The sequence below is a fragment of the Acipenser ruthenus genome, chromosome 2 (assembly GCF_902713425.1).
Source record: "Acipenser ruthenus chromosome 2, fAciRut3.2 maternal haplotype, whole genome shotgun sequence".
Taxonomy (NCBI): domain Eukaryota; kingdom Metazoa; phylum Chordata; class Actinopteri; order Acipenseriformes; family Acipenseridae; genus Acipenser; species Acipenser ruthenus.
In genome coordinates this window covers 46633510-46653746 of record NC_081190.1, presented here as the reverse complement: position 1 = coordinate 46653746, position 20237 = coordinate 46633510, and the positions used below count along the sequence as shown (strand labels likewise).

Genomic DNA, 20237 nt, shown 5'->3' with positions numbered 1-20237 from the left:
ATCAGGACTGAAAAACAAGCAGCCTATTCAAGTCCTTTTTTACTGCAGCAAATTCGGCCAAAAACCACATCCTTTCACAAGAAGAATTTAACAGCAGGCCTAACAGCCTGGACGAAGACGCAGTTTTAGAATCGGACAGTCACTCACCGCGGAAAAATGAAGACAACTCTGCCACAGTCCATCTCCAAAATGTTATGACTCCGACCCAGGTATGTGTAGCCAGAAAACAACAGATTTTGAGGGCAAAATATTGCCAAATGTTGCCTAACAAGCCAAGTTGATTTTATGGAATCAAAACAATGTATAAACAGCAGATTCTGGTGGTCGGTCATTCCCTGAGTATCTTCTGTATTCAAAATCACCAAATGGTTGGGAGAAGACAAATAGGGATTGATTAATGTGGAGCAAGAGTAAAGGAGCCTTATTTTGCATGCTATTTGCTGTTTTCCAATGACCTGGAGAACAAACCTTGTAGCGCACTGTGCAAAAATGATGGGTTCAACCCGGTAACTGGCAAGTGGCGCAAATTATATGAAAAACTTCCAGAGCATGAGAGGAAGTGTCAGCAGTAAGGAAACCTACAGCAGTGTTTACTGCTTTACGAGACAAGGTAAAGGGATCAATAGCCAACTTCAGAAACAAATCCAATCAGAAGCAGAAAAGACTAAAGCATTACTCGAGAGACATTTGGATGTTTGGCATTTGGAGGTAACAGTTCCAAAATGTGCGATGCTCACAACTATGGGTGTTGGGATATGACAATAAAAAGATATAAATATCACGAAACTGTCAACAGTTTTAATTATCTCGGTAATTTATTTATGTATATTTATGATTTTGCCCACTCAGAGACGCATCAACTGGACAGAATGCAGAAGAAACTATAATAGGAATATCCAGTATATGGCGATAATGAACCTTTCACTAGGTTTTATAGAGCCACAAAAATCAACAAGAGCAGCGCACAACAAATGTGGAGGACAGCAAGAACCACAGAAACAAACTCTTTCCTCCTACAAAACTGATACAATCAGTTATCTGGGCTCATATTGGTTTTGAAACAAATGACGACGGTCAGGTTATTGACGAGAGAGGGCCAATTTGTAAATTGTTGAGCTGTTCTTTCAAAAGAGCAGCAACACAATGAATATGTTCATTATTATTATTATTAATTATTTATTAGCAGACGCCCTTATCCAGGGCGACTTACAATTGTCACAAGATATCACATTATACATTATTTCACATTATACAGATATCACATTATTTTTAATGCATTTAGATCACCACCAAGCACATTATAAAGAAGCAACATTGGTGAACACAGTGCTGATAGTAAAACCAATTGTGTGTATAATAATAATCCTAATGCGCTTAAGCATTCCCGTTTTATGATTAAAAACCACAATTTTTATATATATATATATATATTTAGCTACATAGGTTAAGGAGGACAAACATTTTAACACTACAGTGGAACGTCGCATATCCGACCCTCACATAACCACCCTGATCAATTAACCGCCTCGTTCAATAAATAAATGAATATTAAAATTAGGCTACGAGAGTAATGATATAGGCAGCAAGTGCAGCGTCCTCAATGGAAACAGAAAGAAAGCGTTACAGCAATCAGCCTTTTGGTGCGTTCCCCTTTAAGAGAGACTGACTGTGTGCGTGTGTCAGTCAGCTGTTTGTAGCAGTGATGTTTCAATACACCAGTTGAGAAAGCTTTGTGTTTCTCTATTTTTTGTGCAATGTGTTTATGATGTAGCGCACGGTTGCAGATATTGGCGACGTTTTGTTGTTTTTTGTTGTTTTTTTTTAATTTTTAGTCGTCGCCAATTATTTTACCCCGGTTTTCACCCCAATTTAGCATGCCCAATTATTATCTGTATCCCCGGCTCACCGCTCGCAATCCCCCCGCCGACTCGGGAAATGGAGGCTGGAATACGCGTCCTCCGAAACGTGCTCCTGCCAAGCCGTCATTTTTCGCACTGCAGATCCACAGCAATGCCACCAGACCTATAGTGCCGGAGGACAACACAGATCTGGCGGCTCCGCTGCAGAGCCACAGGCGCCCTATCGGCCACAGGGGTCGCTGATGCGCGGTGAGCCGTGGATTCCCCTGCCGACCTAAGCCCTCCCTACCCGGGCAGCGTTCAGCCAATTGTGCGCCGCCCCCCTAGGAACTCCCGGTCATGGTCAGCTGTGACATAGCCTGGATTCGAACCTGCGATCTCCAGGCTATAGGGCACATCCTGCACTCCGCGCGGAGCGCCTTTACTGGATGCGCCACTCGGGAGCCCGGCGACGTGTTGTTGTAGCTTTTAAATGCATTTGAATTAAACAAAGCAAGCTTCATAAACGCAATGCTTACCGGCTGTTTGTTTAAAATAGCCGAAGCAATATTTAAACCAAGCTTCTTATCGGCAGTTGGCAATATTAAGAAAGAGCGCAAAGTACCGTGACAGAGATATTAGAAAGCAGAACCAGGGAGGCAGGGACTTATAGTGAGATGGCTTATAGTGAACCGCATAGCAACACTGTATATTGTAGCCAATTAATCTCATTTACGTTTGCTTACTTTTAAAGCACAGGGGGTCGGATATGCAACATTGTACTGTATTTAAAACACAAGGATATAGTGAGTATGGTGTGTACTGGAACAGAAATGTCAATATATTTCGCTACTCCCTAAACGCTCAGCTCACACTATATCCTTGCGGCTGTTTTCTAATTATTTATTTTCAACTAAATATTAGCGTTTCCAAACATTAATTTAATTAATGCATTAACATTTTGTTAATGTATAGGTCAGCAGTAAAGTCATAAACAGTTTGCATTTTATAAACCCCTGGGTTCTGACTCCTAGTGTCATTGTTATTGTGGTCCTAAAATCTGTTGTCTTAACAGTTATTTTGCCTATTATTATTATTATTATTATTATTATTATTATTAGTATTATTATTTAGAAACATTTAAAAAAGCTGCAAAGACAGTCTCACCACAGCTAGTCTGTATTCGCATTTTTTTTATGTATTCATTGTCCTATGCTCAATTACTGGTACTGGAGTAAAGCTTAGGGCAGGCTGACGTGACCAGCAGCATGTAGAAATGCGTTTAACCCAGTAACAGTGTAGCTATTGGATTTGGGAATAAGACATTTAACATCCTTAAAATCAGACTAAGAATTAATGAGAAACACCAAACTAATCGTGTAAAAAAACAAAACAAAAAAAACAAACAAAAAAATCTTTATTTATTTTTAAATAAGGACCAATCTTGATTAAAATTGAACTTTAGTTTATCTACAGTAACTGATACCTGTATTTAAATATCTGTGAAGTATAATTAAGCACCATATTCTGAAAGGTTTATTGAGTTTTTTATTTTTTTAGTTTGCAGGACATTGCAGAAACATTGTTCCAAAAATTGCAAAAACATAGCATTGGCATTGATGATTGCCGAGGACAAGGTTTTGATAATGGAGCCAATGTCTGGAAAATTCAAGGGTGTACAAGCTCTTCGTATCCGTGGGGGAACCCCCCCCAAAAAAAAACACTTGCCACATATTCTCCTTGTGCTTGTCATTCTCTGAATCTAGTTGCAGACGAATCACGCCTCGAAATAGCTACATTTTTTGGCTGTGTAAATCGGCTATATGTTCTTTTCAGTTACAGTCCCAAAAGATGGGCTACTGTGAAAGAAAAACAAGTTTCTCTCTACATGGCATGTCTCAAACCAGGTGGTGTGCTCAAATCAAAGCAAGTCACCCTGTTGCAAAACGTCTTCCAAGCATCAGTGCAGTTCTAGACAACATTATCAAGTCCAATAAGCTCTCTAATGAAGCAATGTCTGAAGAAAATCAACAGCATCACTTTTCAGAACAAATTTGAATGCAAATCTACAACATTAAACTGAAAACTATTTTTGGATTGTTTGTTTATTTTTAGAACGGGGTCTCCCCCTCCGCCCCTGTGTCTCATTTGTGTTATTTTGTATTTGTTTTATGATTTATGTATTTATTATACAGGACGAGCGAGGTGCCGTCCTTCAGGGTCTTGTATTTGTTTTGTTGTATTATTATTATCGTTATTGTTATGGTTTATTTATTTATAAATATGACAGCGGAGCAGTGTTTTGTTATTATTTTGTATTGTTTAGCAGCGTGGATGGGAAGCCCCATCCACATTAAAAACCTTGTGCAGAAGGTGACCATCTCCCGAGTTAATTGTTTAATTGTTGCTAATCGGGAGATGGTCACCTGTATATAAGCCTGCAGTTCTCCGTGCTCTGGGTGGGTGTACAGAGGAGAGTACGAAAGAACGGGAGCAGAGTGAGCGAGTGGATTATATTATAAACAAACCTAAAATATAAATAGGAACAGTGACAGAAACTGCCCAGCCTGTCCTATTGTTTGTTTTTAGTGTTTGTGATTATTTTGTTAAACTTTTATTTTCGCACTGTGAGCAGTATTTGTTTTGTTAAAACCTTTTATTTTATTTGTGTTTGTTATTTAAATAAACGGCGCCACAGCACCTTTGCACCGCAGTATTTTTTAGTTTGTTTTCTTACTGCATCTGGTCTGACATCACCACTTAGCCATCCCTGTCACAGTCCTACTGACAGCTTAGGGATCCACCAAAGATGAGCAATTTGTATGTAAGTCACTAAGCACTTACAATATTTTATATAGCAAATGTTATTTTGGTTTCTTGACATTGTAGTCGTTGCAAGGTTTGGTTTAATTACAGCTGCTGTTATTGCATTTTATTGTGCACATGTATATAGTTCTGTCCATCATTAATATTTGGATACTTTATTTTTGGTTTCATTCTGGATGGAAATGTTACCTTGTGAAAGTCATGTGGTACAGTGAAGCAGAATAAGGAAAATAAATATTACAGTTCAACATATCAAATTACATATTTCTTAATTATAAATATAGTAATACAAAACATGTGTAGAGTACAGCACACGCTAGTTTTGAGTGTTAATCATGTTGGTTGTTTTCATCTTATGTAGGACCAGGTACATAACATTTAGTTTGTTTTTTAAATTGATCATTGTTCACACTTTTTATCAATATGTTTTTATGACGATAACTTGAAACCAGAGTAATATCCATGTTTGTTGCAAGAAATTCAACACTTCTGCTCGGAAATGTTAGATTTTTATATTTAAAAGCATAAAGTGTGTAACGAAACAGTGAACACTAACAGTGATGGTAGTTAAGTGCCTTATGTGATTGTTACCACAAGGTCACTAATCTGTTTAAACAGAATAAAAGAATGTCATTAAATGAACACTGTAAAAATGACAACATAATTGTGTGTTTGTATGCTTGTAGTGGTATCGGTTTTAAGACTTTTTGGACGTTCAATAACAAAGGATCAAAAAATATTCTCTATGTACTACAAAGTTACTAAAACAATTAAGACATTTATAAGCAGTTACTATCTATAGATTATTTATTTCAAATATCTTGTCAGCAGAATCAGCACATACCATATTCTCATCAGTTACTTTAACTGACAGGCAGTTAGCCTCTGTACTGTTGTCCGACAGAGTGGTGATCAGGGACCTGGAGTCCAAATACACCCAGAGATAGGTGGCTGTCTGGGAAGTGTCAGCCGGCTTTTGAGAAGGTTCACCGAGAATCCCAGTCGCCTGGCCTCACTGTCTGTAACAGCTATTCCGTCGCCTCAAGAACAGGTTGAGCTGTCTGAGGTCGAGGATCGGCCCGAGGGCGTAATCCCGTTTCAGTACCAAGTGCCATCAGGGCAGCAGTGTGGAGTAGTGGTTAGGGCTCTGGACTTGATCGGAGGGTCGTTGGTTCAATCCCAGGTGGGGGACACTGCTGCTGTAGCCTTGAACAAGGTACTTTACCTAGATTGCTCCAGTAAAAACCCAACTGTATCAATGGGTAATTGTATGTAAAAATAATGTGTAAAAAATAATGTAATTGTATGTAAAAATAATGTGATATCTTGTAACAATTGTAAGTCGCCCTGGGTAAGGGCGTCTGCTAAGAAATAAATAAATAAATAAATAATAATAATAATAATAATAATAATAATAATAATAATAATAATCTGAAGTAAAAACCTTCCCCCACGTCAAGAGGGTGTACAATGGAGATGGGTTGTTTTTGTGACAGGACTGACACCTCCTGAGACACTAAGATAGTGTCTTGTGGATTCATGACTGTTGTGGTCACACCTTGAAATGGGGGAGGGCCATGTCGGAACTGTATAGATCCGGGGGTTTTCAACCGGGGGTGCTTCGAAGTGTCATAAGGGGTACGATTCAGAAATTCAAAAATAATGACCTTCAATTGATTTATTTAAACAATATTATCTCTACATAACTATGCATAACTATTTCATTTTTGTTTAGCAGCTCAAAGGTTAGTATAGTATAATTTAAAAATTACCATCCACCTGAATGCATGCGTGATTTCAATTGAGCGTACTTCCACTCAGATAGATTATGGTGGGTGAAGCAGGCATCTTGCAATTCTGTGCTCATCATATAATTGAATATTACTCAGTGATGCACAATCTTTCTGTGTTTTTTAGAAGTATAATTTTGCTCCGGTAAACAAATTATAATTCACAATACTTTGTCAGGTTTTTGTTTTATTCATTAGGCGCGGCTGCATTTTAGTAATGGCAGTTGCGACTGGTTGAATTGGTTTTCGGTGTTTGGTAGAGTACTGTACACCCAGATTATGCTGTGTATCATTTCGAGTCAAAAATTGACACGTTTATTACATACTTGCAAAAGAAAAATAAAGGAAGAAAACACAAAAGAGTCTTCAGAAAGTGCAAAGCCATGGAAAGTTATGCAGAGTCTCTCTGGATAATTTTATGCTGGCTTTTAAAAAAAAAAAAGTTTACCATTGTTAGTTATTATAGTTTTTTCTTGAGGTTAATGTTCTTTATGTTGTAAACATTTTAAATGGCACACAATCATACAGAGATGGGAATTAAATAGTAACGTGATAAACATTTACAGTGCAGACTATTTTGGATTATTTATAATAAATTTGCTGAATAGAAAGCAAATACAGAAGAGATTTCCAAATATTCTGTGCATCCTGTTTGGTATTCTGTCCTAAACCAGCAGTTTGTCAGTCCCAAACTGTTGTGACTAATTATATATGAAATAAATGGAGAAAAAATAACTTATAATCAGATTATTCTTGCAGCTGTGGTACCATTCAGTAGAGCGAAAATTGTAAAGGGTACAAGACAGAAGGGGTACAGTTGTAAAAAAAAGGTTGAAAACCCCTGGTATAAAGTAACTGGTCTGAATGTAGGTTAGAATCCAAGTGCCCGTTGTGCATCATCACCACTAGTTCAGATGGCCCAGGTGAAACGGGCCCTGGACCTGTGGTAGCAAAGCACTAAGGCTGTTGATTTGTCAGAGGCAGTGCCCTTTTTTTCCCGTTTGGGCACAGAATAGCGCTTGTTGCCACGGCCCACACGTTGAGGGGCATGGGAAACAGTTGTGAAACAAGTCAATGATTGCATGTCACAGTTTTTACTATGACTATGAAAGTCAGCAAAAATACACCATTGTAACAGTTAATTGTAGGATTAATAAACTGCCTGTGTGGATGTTAATTGCGATCTCGTTTCGTCAGGATTGTGCTGCAGCAATTATAAAATCTTAATGTTTTGAAGTGTTAAGTTCTTGACAGAAACTGAAAATTACTTAAAACACACAACACGAGAGGTCTCCTTAAATTGGTTATATCCATAACTTTAACCCTTTAAAAGCACCAAGCGTTTTTCTGTGAGATACTCCCCCAGGACCAAGCATTTTTCAGTGAGATACTCCCCCAGGATCAAGCGTTTTTCTGTGAGATACTCCCCCAGGACCAAGCATTCTTCAGTGAGATACTCCCCCAGGACCAAGCGTTTTTCAGTGAGATACTCCCCCAGGACCAAGCGTTTTTCAGTGAGATACTCCCCCAGGACCAAGCGTTTTTCAGTGAGATACTCCCCCAGGACCAAGCGTTTTTCAGTGAGATACTCCCCCAGGACCAAGCGTTTTTCAGTGAGATACTCCCCCAGGACCAAGCGTTTTTCAGTGGGATAGCCCCCCATGACCAAGTGTTTTTCAGTGGGATACTCCCCCAGGACCAAGCGTTTTTCAGTGAGATACTCCCCCAGGACCAAGCGTTTTTCAGTGGGATAGCCCCCCATGACCAAGTGTTTTTCAGTGGGATACTCCCCCAGGACCAGGTGCTTTTTGGCTGTATCTGACTCTTCTAAAAAAAGTCACTAATAATCTATTTTTTTACAGTACACTCTGGGGAACATTATAAAAGTATGTCAGGAACCATAAAAACTTCTCTTTTTTAATATATTCTAATATATCTATATTTTTTATTATGTATTCCACTTAGTGTTTTCAAAGAGATACATCAATAAAAAAAAACATGTTATTCTATGATCTGAGGAACCTTAATACTTCTTAAAAACCTTTTGCCATTAAATATAACATTTTAGTCATCGTGACAAATATCATGTGTACAATTTAAAAACATAATCTGGTTCTACGAGTGCCTGTGCACCATCTGGTGAATATCACATGCTACTACACATTCAGGCTGAATTTGATCTTATACCAGGGTTGGCGATTGTTTTGTTTTATTTAAATCGATTTTTTTTTTTTTTTAATTACGGATTTTTTTTGTAGTACTGTAGTTGTAGCTCTACAGTACCTCCAAACTGTACATTTAAGGATGTTGGAAATGGTGGTTTGTGAATAGTTACATACCAAATTAAAATGACTCAAATCTTAAATGAATACATAAATAAAGCAAATTATTTATCAATGTGGCATCCTCTAAATGTGAGCTACAATATGTGAACTACAAGAATTTAGCAGTGGAGTCCATCAGAGAAAAACACCCCTCTCTCACCCCAGTCATTCTGTCCTTTTACTTTTCTTTCTTTGATTTCCTCTTTCTGTGTCAGTCCAAACGCACAGTTGTTACTTAGGACTATTTTGCTTTTTATAGTGTGTTCAATTGTTAAAGTTCCTGATTGCACTAAATAAAGCTGGTTTCAGCAGGTCTTAACACAGTGCTCAATTGTTTATTTGGGACCCCATTGCACTGCCATTAGAATCGCTTCAGCGAATATGTTAATGATGGGGCAGGCGCTCTATAACTGGGAATAACTGCCACAGAAATCAGGGGCAAGCACCGCCAGCACTTGCACTCACATTTGAGCTGTGATCAGAATACAGCCTAAGAGTATTAGTTTATAGACAGTAAGAGTTGAAGATGTTTGTGTTAATAAAAGGTTTTTAAAACATACATTTCAAGTCTTTTCCTTGAGAAACTATATAAAATAGGTAGTAAATGAAAAAATGATTTAAATCAATGATTTTTTTTGGATTTTTTTTTTAAATCAAGTGATTTAAATCAGTGATTTAAAATCGACTTGATTTAAATCAGACAACCCTGTCTTATAGTGGAACTTGGCACACTGTTTCAAGCTCTTAATTTGATGAGGAATTAATATCTAAAAAGTGCACTATATATGGTTCTTCATCTGAATGCTTTAATTGTTTTGAAGGAAGAAGTGTATTTTTTAAAGAAATCTGAATTATTTTACAATGTTGGTAAGGGCAAATAAATACATGCGATAAATGTCACTGCATACTTTGTTAACCTCTTCTCATTTTCTTAGAGGACACTTCTGCAAAAGCTCTGTTAGAAGAGAAAGTGATATGCACCTAAATGTTTTTTCCCCCACATTAATAGAAGATTAAAATAATAAATACATCAATCAATAATAGCTCTAGCACATTTTACATCAAGAGGAATCTGTTACAGAAATAGAGATTTGTAAGTGGTCTGCAGGTTGGTCAAAAACTATAAATGAACGGGTAGGGCCAAAGCAGCTATTAATAAATAAATAAATAAATAAATAAATAAATAAATCCTACTCCACTATATCCCTCTCTCCGAGGACATACACCCAGCAGGAAAAATGTAAGACCTTTATTTTAAAAATAGGTCAAGTCTTTTACAAAGCACACATTACAGGTCACCTGAAAATCATATTCATGAAGTTATATGCATCAACCACAAGAGAGCGCCAAACTGCAAAATAAGTAAAATTACCTTAACTGACAAGCAATTTAAAATATGCATCTGAAAACACTGTAACCACATGCAAGGCAAACTAAAAACGAAACACACAGCAAGACTGCAGGTGTAAAACAGAGAAATATGTATAATGCAAACTTCCACCTGCATAGGCTACATTTGAAGCTATCTCAAGAGAGAAAGCAAGCACAACTGAAACCCTAAACTGGTGATTGGATACTTTCCACCCAGTGTGATTATTTAAGCATTTTTTAGTTAAAAGATCATTACAATATAAAACGTGCAGGCAGTAATAGTGATTTTTGCAATTTAATTAGCTTTATGATTTATCCAACCATTATTCTTGCCTCAAGTTATTTGTATAAAGGTAATATGTTTTCTTGCTTTGCTGTCTTGCTTTCTTATATTTCTTTTTGGCTTACCTAGTGCTACAGTGGCAAGTAGGTTTCAAAGAAGGTAGAAATGTGTGTCCCCACAGCCAAAACTACCTTTGAGGGAATGTAACCCAACTGTGCAGTCCAGAGGGCAATGCACTGATTCAGAGTATACTACAGAATCACATAGCCAGTGCCTTTTTTTTTAGAGATAAAGTGAAGGTCTTGTACAGGGCTTTGCCATCTTCTATTTTTTTTATTTGTGGTTTAGAAGTCAACATGATAAAGATAGTCATTTAGTTTGTTGTATTGTTTACTATAATTGTTTTCACAACAATAGTAAACAGTCAATTTTGTTTTACTTACACGTATGTAAACATTCTGTTACTGTTGTGGCATCAATTAGGTAACCCTCACACAGACGACAGGTAATGTGGGCATTGATGTCCCACAACTTGATCTTCCTGGTCAGCATCTCGGGGTTCTACAAAATACAACAACAATCAAAAAATTTAGTAGCAATCCACATACACTTTAAAAGGTACCACATACAAAGGACAATCAAGCAATCTTTATTTGATATAGGGCCTTTCACAATAAATTGTCGATAGAGGAATCTTCATCAATTCTAACATACTGAAACCTATTTGAAAGATAGGATTTAAACCATAACAAGACACTACCCAATCAGAATTGAATGGTCAATGGTATCAAAAGATGCACTTGGTTTCAAAAAGAATAAGAGGGAAGACATCAGCACATTGTTTACCACCCTGATAAGGGCAGCTTCAGTACAATGGCCGGGGCGGAAGCCTGACTGAAGTTTTTCATATAAATGATGTACTGCAAGGAATGTGTTCAGTTGTTTAGCCACTGCTCTCTCTAGAACTTTGGATGAAAAGGGGAGGTTTGAGATAGGCCTAAAATTATTAAGAACATTTGGATCTAGGGTTGTTTTTTTAAAAAATAAATTTAGTCGTTGCCTATTATTTTCTCCCCAATTTGGAAATGGCCAATTATTTTTAGGCTCAGCTCACCGCTACCACCCCTGCACTGACTCGGGAGGGTGAAGTCGAACACACGCCGTCCTCCGAAGCATGTGCCGTCAGCCGACCGCTTTTTTTCACACTGCGGACTCACCATGCAGCCACCCAAGAGCTACAGCGTCGGAGGACAACACAGCTCTCAGGCAACTTACAGGTAAGACCGCAGGCGCCCGGCCAGACTACAGGGGTCACTGGTGCGCGGTGAGCCGAAGACACCCTGGTCGACCTAACCCTCCCTCCCCCCGGGCGGCGCTCGGCCAATTGAGTGCCGCCCCCTGGAAGCTCCCGTCCACGGTCGGCTGTGGAATAGCCTGGACTCGAACTTGCGACGTCCAGACTATAGAGCGCATCCTGCACTCCACGAGAAGCGCCTTTACTGGATGCGCCACTCGGGAGCCCTAGGGTTGTTTTTTCAAAGGGTATATAAGGACCTTTTTATTTTATTGTGTTACATGTTTCCATGTGTTGCTACAACTGTAAGGTGTGTGTTGTTTTAATTTTACATTTTCACCACTTTTTTAAAACTTTTAAATTGCATTCCACTGCCTCCAAGATGGCTTCACATGGACCTGCATGGACCACTCAAACTACATTTCCCATTATCCTCCTGCTCACATATGTAACTGAGATGGATTTACCAGTGAGCAGGAGGATGACGGGAAATATAGTTCTGAGAAATACGATGCAAGGCCATCTTGGAGCTATAATAGAAAAAGCCAGAGAGCACTGCAATTTAAATGTGAAGAAAAGTGGTCAAGTAAGTCCCGCACAAAGTCCTGCATAAAAGATTAATTTTCAAACTGAACGCAGTAGGGATTTAAGGAAATGCATGCACATGGATTAGGGAGTGGTTAACATGTAGAAAACAGAAAGTACTGATTAGAGGAGAAACCTCAAAATGGAGCGAGATAACCAGTGGTGTACCACAGGGATCAGTATTAGGTCCTCTGCTATTCCTAATCTACATTAATGATTTAGATTCTGGTATAGTAAGCAAACTCGTTAAATTTGCAGATGACACAAAAATAGGAGGAGTGGCAAACACTGTTGCAGCAGCAAAGGTCATTCAAAATGATCTAGACAGCATTCAGAACTGGGCAGACACATGGCAAATGACATTTAATAGAGAAAAGTGTAAAGTATTGCATGCAGGCAATAAAAATGTGTATTATAAATATCATATGGGAGATACTGAAATTGAAGAAGGGATCTATGAAAAAGATCTAGGAGTTTATGTTGACTCAGAAATGTCTTCATCTAGACAATGATATATTGTGAAAAGTGTTGAATTTAAATCAAGGGAAGTAATGTTAAAACTTTACAATGCATTTGTAAGACCTCATCTAGAATATTGTGTTCAGTTCTGGTGATCTTGTTACAAAAAGGATATTGCTGCTCTAGAAAGAGTGCAAAGAAAAGTGACCAGAATTATCTCGGGTTTAAAGGTATGTCGTATGCAGAGAGGATCAAAGAATTGATTCTGTTCAGTATTGAATAAAGACGACTACGCAGAGATCTGATTCAAGCATTCAAAATCCTAAAAGGTATTGACAATGTCGACCCTGGGAACTTTTTCGACCTGAAAAAAGAAACAAGGACCAGGGGTCACAAATGGAGATTAGATAAAGGGGCATTCAGAACAGAAAATAGGAGGCACTTTTTTACACAGAGAATTGTGAGGGTCTGGAACCAACTCCCCAGTAATGTTGTTGAAGCTGACACCCTGGGATCCTTCAAGAAGCTGCTTGATGAGATTCTGGAATCAATAAGATACTAAGAACCAAACAAACAAGATGGGCTGAATGGCCTCCTCTCGTTTGTAAACTTTCTTATGTTCTTAAACAATGTAATAGAATATACAAAAACTCAGTACTTGAGCTGAAACCTTCAGACAGACAAACCTTCAGACAGACAAACCACTGTATTAGATGACACTAACCAATAATCAATACAGGATTTAAGGTTTGTGTTATTATTTTCCCATGTATATTTGATATCACTATTGTGAAGATATCTCCATATATCTACACGATTATAATGGGAATGTGTCTACAAGTAACAGTGTTTTGACTGGGTAAATTATAGGCATATATATATATATATATATATATATATATATATATATATATATATATATGGTACAATCATCATCGATATTTACTGATTGATTAATTTATTGCTATTTAGAGGCTTAACTGACAGGCCTTATATATAGATATTTTTCTTAAATAAAAATGAAATTGTCTATTTTACCAACAATGAATAACCAACGTCCCAAATTTAGAAGTATATACACTTGAAGCATTAAACTTGTTTATTACCGTAATATAGCCACTCCACCTGATTGGTTTGAACCATGTGAGAAGTAACGCTCAGTACGCCATTGAGCCTTCCAGAATTTTTCATCTGACTGACATGAATGTGTTTCTTGCAAAAGGTAAAATTTACTTTCTGATTTCTATGTAAGTATGGCTGCATTCACACTGGGTCCATTTCAAAGGGACTCGGTCTGGTCCGTTTAGTTTGAACAGTGTATCAATGTGCTTGCTGTTCACACTTCTCTGCGAGCAAAGGGACCAAGTTTGTTTGGATACGAGCTCAAGTTTGTTTTCTTTTGCTCCTTTTCCATTTTTTTCAGGACAATGTTCGTTTGTGTTCACAATGCAGTTTACAAATGCACTGTTTGTTTATATGGTCTGTGAACCAGGCGTTTACAATATCCTGCAAGGTATCTTGAAAGATGGCAGCTATTGAAGTATTGCTCCAGTTTTAATAGCACATTTTAGATTCGTACATATTGCTGTGGAAGAAAGCAGAGGAACGTGGGTAACATTTAGCTAACTAAATTAATACATTTGTTGAATGTCTGCAGTAGGACAATAGTGCAGTATTTAGCTACGCAACACTGCACTGTTCTATTACTATAGGCATTAAACAAAGTAATTTGAGAAAAAACAAAATATATTTTGCTATTTTTGTGAGTTTCCCCCAGTTCGGATTGGCTTTTGGTGTCAGACCAAATTTCTATGAGAGCTTTAGTTTATCACACTGTCCGTGAGATTTAGGGTTATCAGATTTGCAGAGTGAAAAACAGGGACCCCACCGCAGTCGGATATGCGACAGATTACTTGTAGTTTATATACTTATTTACAATCCAGCATTTGTTGTTAAATTGTTTGAACCAACTGCTAAATCACAATAATTATATTTGCTGTATCTTGTACTTGATTTTACTCTTAAAGGTAACCGTATTCGTAACCGTAAATCATTCTTATCCATTTATTGTACTTACTACTACTTGCTCAATGGAATTTACTCTTACAACCAAATATTTTTTAAGTTTAACTGCTCTTAGTCGTAATCTCTCTCAAACTTATTTACTGTATTGTATTTTCTCTCATTTGAATTTGCTTTTGCTACTGATTTTATTGCATTTTTTAACTGCTCTTATCTGTAATATGGTATTTTGTAACAACAATAAAATAAAACAAAGCTACGTTAACTGGTCTGTAGTCGGTAGCTATCCAACAGCACTGGTATAGTATCATACTTAGCTTGATTCATGGGTTTGCAGCGCTACTGAATTTCTAAGAGCACTCTGTTGAAACTGACAGTTTTCATTTGTTGTTGTCTGTAGCAGAGGAAGTACTAGAAACTGCATTTTGAGAAGTGAAAGCATGTTTGGCACGCAGGTAGTAAAGCAGACTAGATGCACTACTGTGATACTGGAACTTAACTTTGACAGTAGATACAAATAACCCTCTTTCTATCCAATGAACCGTCAAAGTTTAAAAAAAAATAAACTTCACTTTACAAGAGCTTCAAATTGAGTGCTTTGCTACATAATGACTACACTCATTCAATCCTGGCATGCACTTGAGTGTATTAAAATGGTGCCGTAGGAAATGAATTATGATATGCTAAGACAGACAAGACAAAAGTGTGATTAACATGAGTTAAAAAAATTAATCTCCCAAAAAATGTACGCAATAAAATCACAGAAGTTAACTGCAATTAACAACTCTAGTTTGTTTTGTTTCTCTTTAATTCACCGACACCATATCAACTCTGAAGCTGTTAAGTGTACTGTCTAATGAAGCTGCCTCTTTAGGTATTCATTTCTGGAAGAGGTTAATGGCTCTGTCTTTAACATTATTGTCAGGGTCTTTCTTAGAAAGTCCTTGAAGCATACATTCCAGTGTGTCGTTCAGCAGCTAATGCTTTCTGAGTGACCTGGGCATTGGTGCTTATTTTCTTCCCCAAAACAGCACTTTTTTTTATTTTGATGCATCCTTTTCCAGCCCTCCAATCTGCAGCAGTGATTTTTTATGTTATTTAGAATTTTACTTTAATCCGTGAACAGTATCGGCTGCCTTTCTGCTAGTTGCATTGGCATTTTCTGTGAATTTTTGAACTTTTCATTTCCAGTGACAGTTTCTAGCCTTACCAAAATTCTGGTTCCATTGTTGAACACAATTCTGGTTCCATTGTTGAACGCCACACTTTCTTTCACTTGGTGGCTGTAGTAGCACAACATTACACTATGTAACACAATTTTTGTTCCTGGGTAGTAAGTGTTATTTCCTAATTGCTTATGCCTCAAAAGTATAGAAAATGGCTATTATTCCCCACAAACTTTGCTTTTGTGACCAGGACAGTGATATTTTGAAATTTACCTATTTCCAATGAGAAAACGGGCGAATTTGTGTCTTTTCGTTCACAAAGTCAGAAAAAAACAACATATGAATCCAAATTAACATGTATTTATACTAAAGTAATACAAAAATGACTACAAAAGATTTAGAAGTGAGTAGTTTTTCGAGATTTACGATTATACTGTAAATCACTTTCACGAATAAGCCCCCAAATGTAGTCTCCCGTCATGTTCTCATTATACTGTCCTTGGTAGCGGCGTTCAAAGTCCAGTATATCCTGGTGGAAGCGCTCACCTTGCTCCTCCGAGTACGCTCCCATGTTCTCCTTGAATTTATCAAGATGAGCATCAAGGATATGGACTTTGAGGGACATCCTACAGCCCATTGTGCCGTAGTTCTTCACCAGAGTCTCAACCAGCTCCACATAGTTTTCGGCCTTGTGATTGCCCAGGAAGCCCCGAACCACTGCGACAAAGCTGTTCCAAGCCGCTTTCTCCTTACTAGTGAGCTTCTTGGGGAATTCATTGCACTCCAGGATCTTCTTTATCTGTGGTCCGACGAAGACACCGGCTTTGACCTTTGCCTCAGACAGCTTAGGGAAGAAGTCTTGAAGGTACTTGAAGGCTGCCGACTCCTTATCTAGAGCTCTGACAAATTGTTTCATAAGGCCCAATTTGATGTGCAGTGGTGGCAGCAGCACCTTCCGGGGGTCCACCAGTGGCTCCCACTTGACGTTGTTCCTCCCCACAGAGAACTCGGTCCGCTGTGGCCAGTCCCGCCTGTGGTAGTGTGCCTTGGTGTCCCTGCTGTCCCAAAGGCAAAGATAGCAGGGAAACTTGGTAAAACCACCTTGGAGACCCATCAGGAATGCCACCATTTTGAAGTCTCCTATGACCTTGATGCCATCTCAGAAAAATGCAGATATGTATCCACTTAGGCAGCTGGAACTAAACTGAACTGGTGGGCTTAAGGCCCCTGTATTTATACTACTATTTATATTACTGGAAAGTTCTAGAAGTTACTCCAAGTTTACTCAGCACTGAATCTATCTGGAATGTTCTGGAAAATAGGTAAATTTCAAAATATCACTGTCCTGGTCACAAAAGCAAAGTTTGTGGGGAATAATAGCTATTTTCTATACTTTTGAGGCATAAGCAATTAGGAAATAACACTCACTACCCAGGAACAAAAAAATAAATAAAATTTGTTACACGGTGTTATTCAAACTTTCAGAAGATTGCAAGAACCTCGGCAAGAACTACAAATCTGTCTGGTGTTTAAAAAGATTAAATTTCCAACATCTATTTCCACTCCAATAGAGATGTCACTGATGCCGACATCTAAATAATTCTGATAGACTGAATGCGCTGTTTTTTTTTTTGTCAGAACAATCAGGCTGTGCAATAGGGTTTAGTCTGGCTCTTACGGGGGCACGATTTTTTTCCCCAGTTGTTTAACATAAATTCTGTCCATAGAATACCCATTTGCTGCACATTATTTGGAGGCGCAAAGGTAAATGTGAACTATTTATGAGCAGTAGTTACATACTTTGCAATAAAGTTTGTCCTACTCTGTTACCATCTTGAGTCGACTCCCAAATACAGTAGAACCTGCCATATCCGATCCTGTAAGATGTGATACACGCTAGTGTTGTAAATCGAATACTGACGTTGACATCGATTATCGTGCTAATTCAAACGATGATTAGAGTTAAAATGCTTAAAAATAAATAAATGAATAAACTTCCCTCACAGTAACAGCTCAAAGGAACAATAAGTCCTCTTTTTATACAGCATGGTATAAAAACTAATTTCAAACAAATCCCGATGTTTTAAGACACGTTTGATAAATACATTGGCATTTGAATATAGCACTCTCCAATGTTCATATTCCTGCCGCCACTAGTCTTTGCCTTGTTTTGTGTAAAATATTACAAATTTCCAGTGTAAACATAACGGTAAATTAAGAAAAAATAAACAAATTCATCATAATAATAATAAAAAATCAACCCCACTGTCCAAAGGAGAGAAAAAAACAAGGTTTAAAAACTACATTAACATTATGGTCTATTCACATGGAAATAATTCGATCTCTCATTTTTTTTTTTTTTTTTTTTTTTTTTTTCAATTTGCTCTTGGTTACAATTCATGGATTACGTGGCCCAGCTTCTGTAGTGAAAGCAGCAGTCCCTTCAGTATGCCGCGGCTGCAGAGATGCATTTCACTTTTTACTGTCATATTTTAATCAAAACTTTACGTGACTTTGCATAGCCACTTAGATTTGCATTATTTTCAGTGAATACAACTATATTTTCATTTTCCCAAACAGTACATTAGAGGTAGCCTCCCCTTTCCTGCAATGGAACTTTCGACAGTGACAACTCTAGTTGATAATTTTGTTTTGCTTCTCCATACTTGAATATGTATAATATCTCTTGCACACATGTGGATTTATTATTAAATGACTTACTGCACAGATCACAACCAAGATATGTAGAATATCTCTTTCATACATGTATAGGCCTAATCAATCTACATACCACATCGCAACCAAAAACGCGTCACATACTGGAGTGCTCAGAGAAGCGTTTCAACCACGTGGATTCGCTTACACTTATACAGTACATTACTAAGGCCCTATATTTCACTGCAGTGAAACGTGACACAGACCGTGAAATTCATTCTTCACAGTGAAAACTGTCTATTTTGTGTACTTTTACCCTGAACTTAAATCCAATTAAGTTATGTGTATCAGTCCAGGTTCATGATGTGCTTATAAGCGTGTTTCAAATTTCAAAAAGAAAACTGGACAGGATTTACTAATTGACACTTAACAGCAGCCAATAACCACTCTGGGCTGTCCTCACTGACTGGTAGATATGGGCATCTGGGGCGGGTTTAGTATCCTAGGAGATCAACTGATATTGTTAAGCGATTGAACATTTTTCGAGTGTCCAAAATTAATATGTTTATTCGATTTCATTAAAATATTATCAATTTGTTATTGTGGGGTCCCAATCGATAAATAAATCGATAACTTTTTGATTTGGGATACTATCAGCATGATTTTCAAAAGGGGCAAAATAAGAACTAGGTCACAAAATTATTTTTAAAGCCTGATTAATGTAACCACGTCACTTGATTTATATCAAGTGACGTGGTGACCCAAATCAGGTTTTAGAATCAAGTTTTAGAAAATTGCTTTGTGACCTAGTTCTTATTTTTCCCCTTTTGAAAATCATGCTGTATGTGTTCAGGTCAGAAATGCCATTCACAATCTTTCCAGGACTCCTTGGTATCACCAGTAAGACTGGTGCTGACTTGGGAGAAGGCTACACATGCGACAACGCTCGGAGGAGGAGTATTACACTTCCAGGCCATCGGCTGGGAAGCCTATTGTTATTGCTGGGATGATACTTCTTATTCTTATGATTTTTTTTTCAGCCAGAGTTGCTCAAAAACTCACGAAAATAGGAAGGTTAGTAGATGCCTATGGGAAAGTGTCAGAGAAGAAAATACATATATCGTAGGTCACATGGTTTGGCCGCTATATTGGATTAATTGAAAAAACGGGTTGCCTAAATGTAAAAATGAGCCTTTTGAAAACCACTTATTGCAGAATGCTGAAACTGGGTATACTTGTTGAGGGATAATCCAAGATTAAGTGGTGTTCATAAGAAGCTGATGGGTTGTGTGGTATGGTGGCTATGTTGGATGACGGCATAATCACAAATTACTAAAATCATCTTTTCCCAAACCGCTGGTCCGATTGAACCAAAAACTGGTAAAAACTTGGCTAGCGTGGTTGTCTTTAAAGGGTGTTCAAGAAAAGTTCCTACGATAAAAAAAACATGGCGGCCACATTGGATGACATCATCAACATACAAAACTGGCTTAGAAAAACCTTTGTCTCTGAAACTGCTAGTCCGATTGAACCAGAAATTGGTTGTCTTTAAAGGGTGTTCAAGGGAAGTTGCTACAATAAATAAAACATGGTAGCCACGTTGGATGACATCATCAACTTACAA

The 20237-nt window shown here is 37.7% G+C and overlaps 1 protein-coding gene across 1 annotated transcript in view; it reads right to left on the bottom strand.

The window, feature by feature from the left end:
• The window catches only part of LOC117408743 (polycomb group RING finger protein 3), a 110133-nt gene that overhangs the window by 38301 nt on the left and 51595 nt on the right, over window positions 1-20237 (bottom strand). Inside the window, exon 3 of the mRNA XM_058996623.1 lies at window positions 10876-10993. Coding sequence (XP_058852606.1) covers window positions 10876-10993 — 118 coding nt within the window. The remainder of the gene's footprint in view (window positions 1-10875; window positions 10994-20237) is intronic.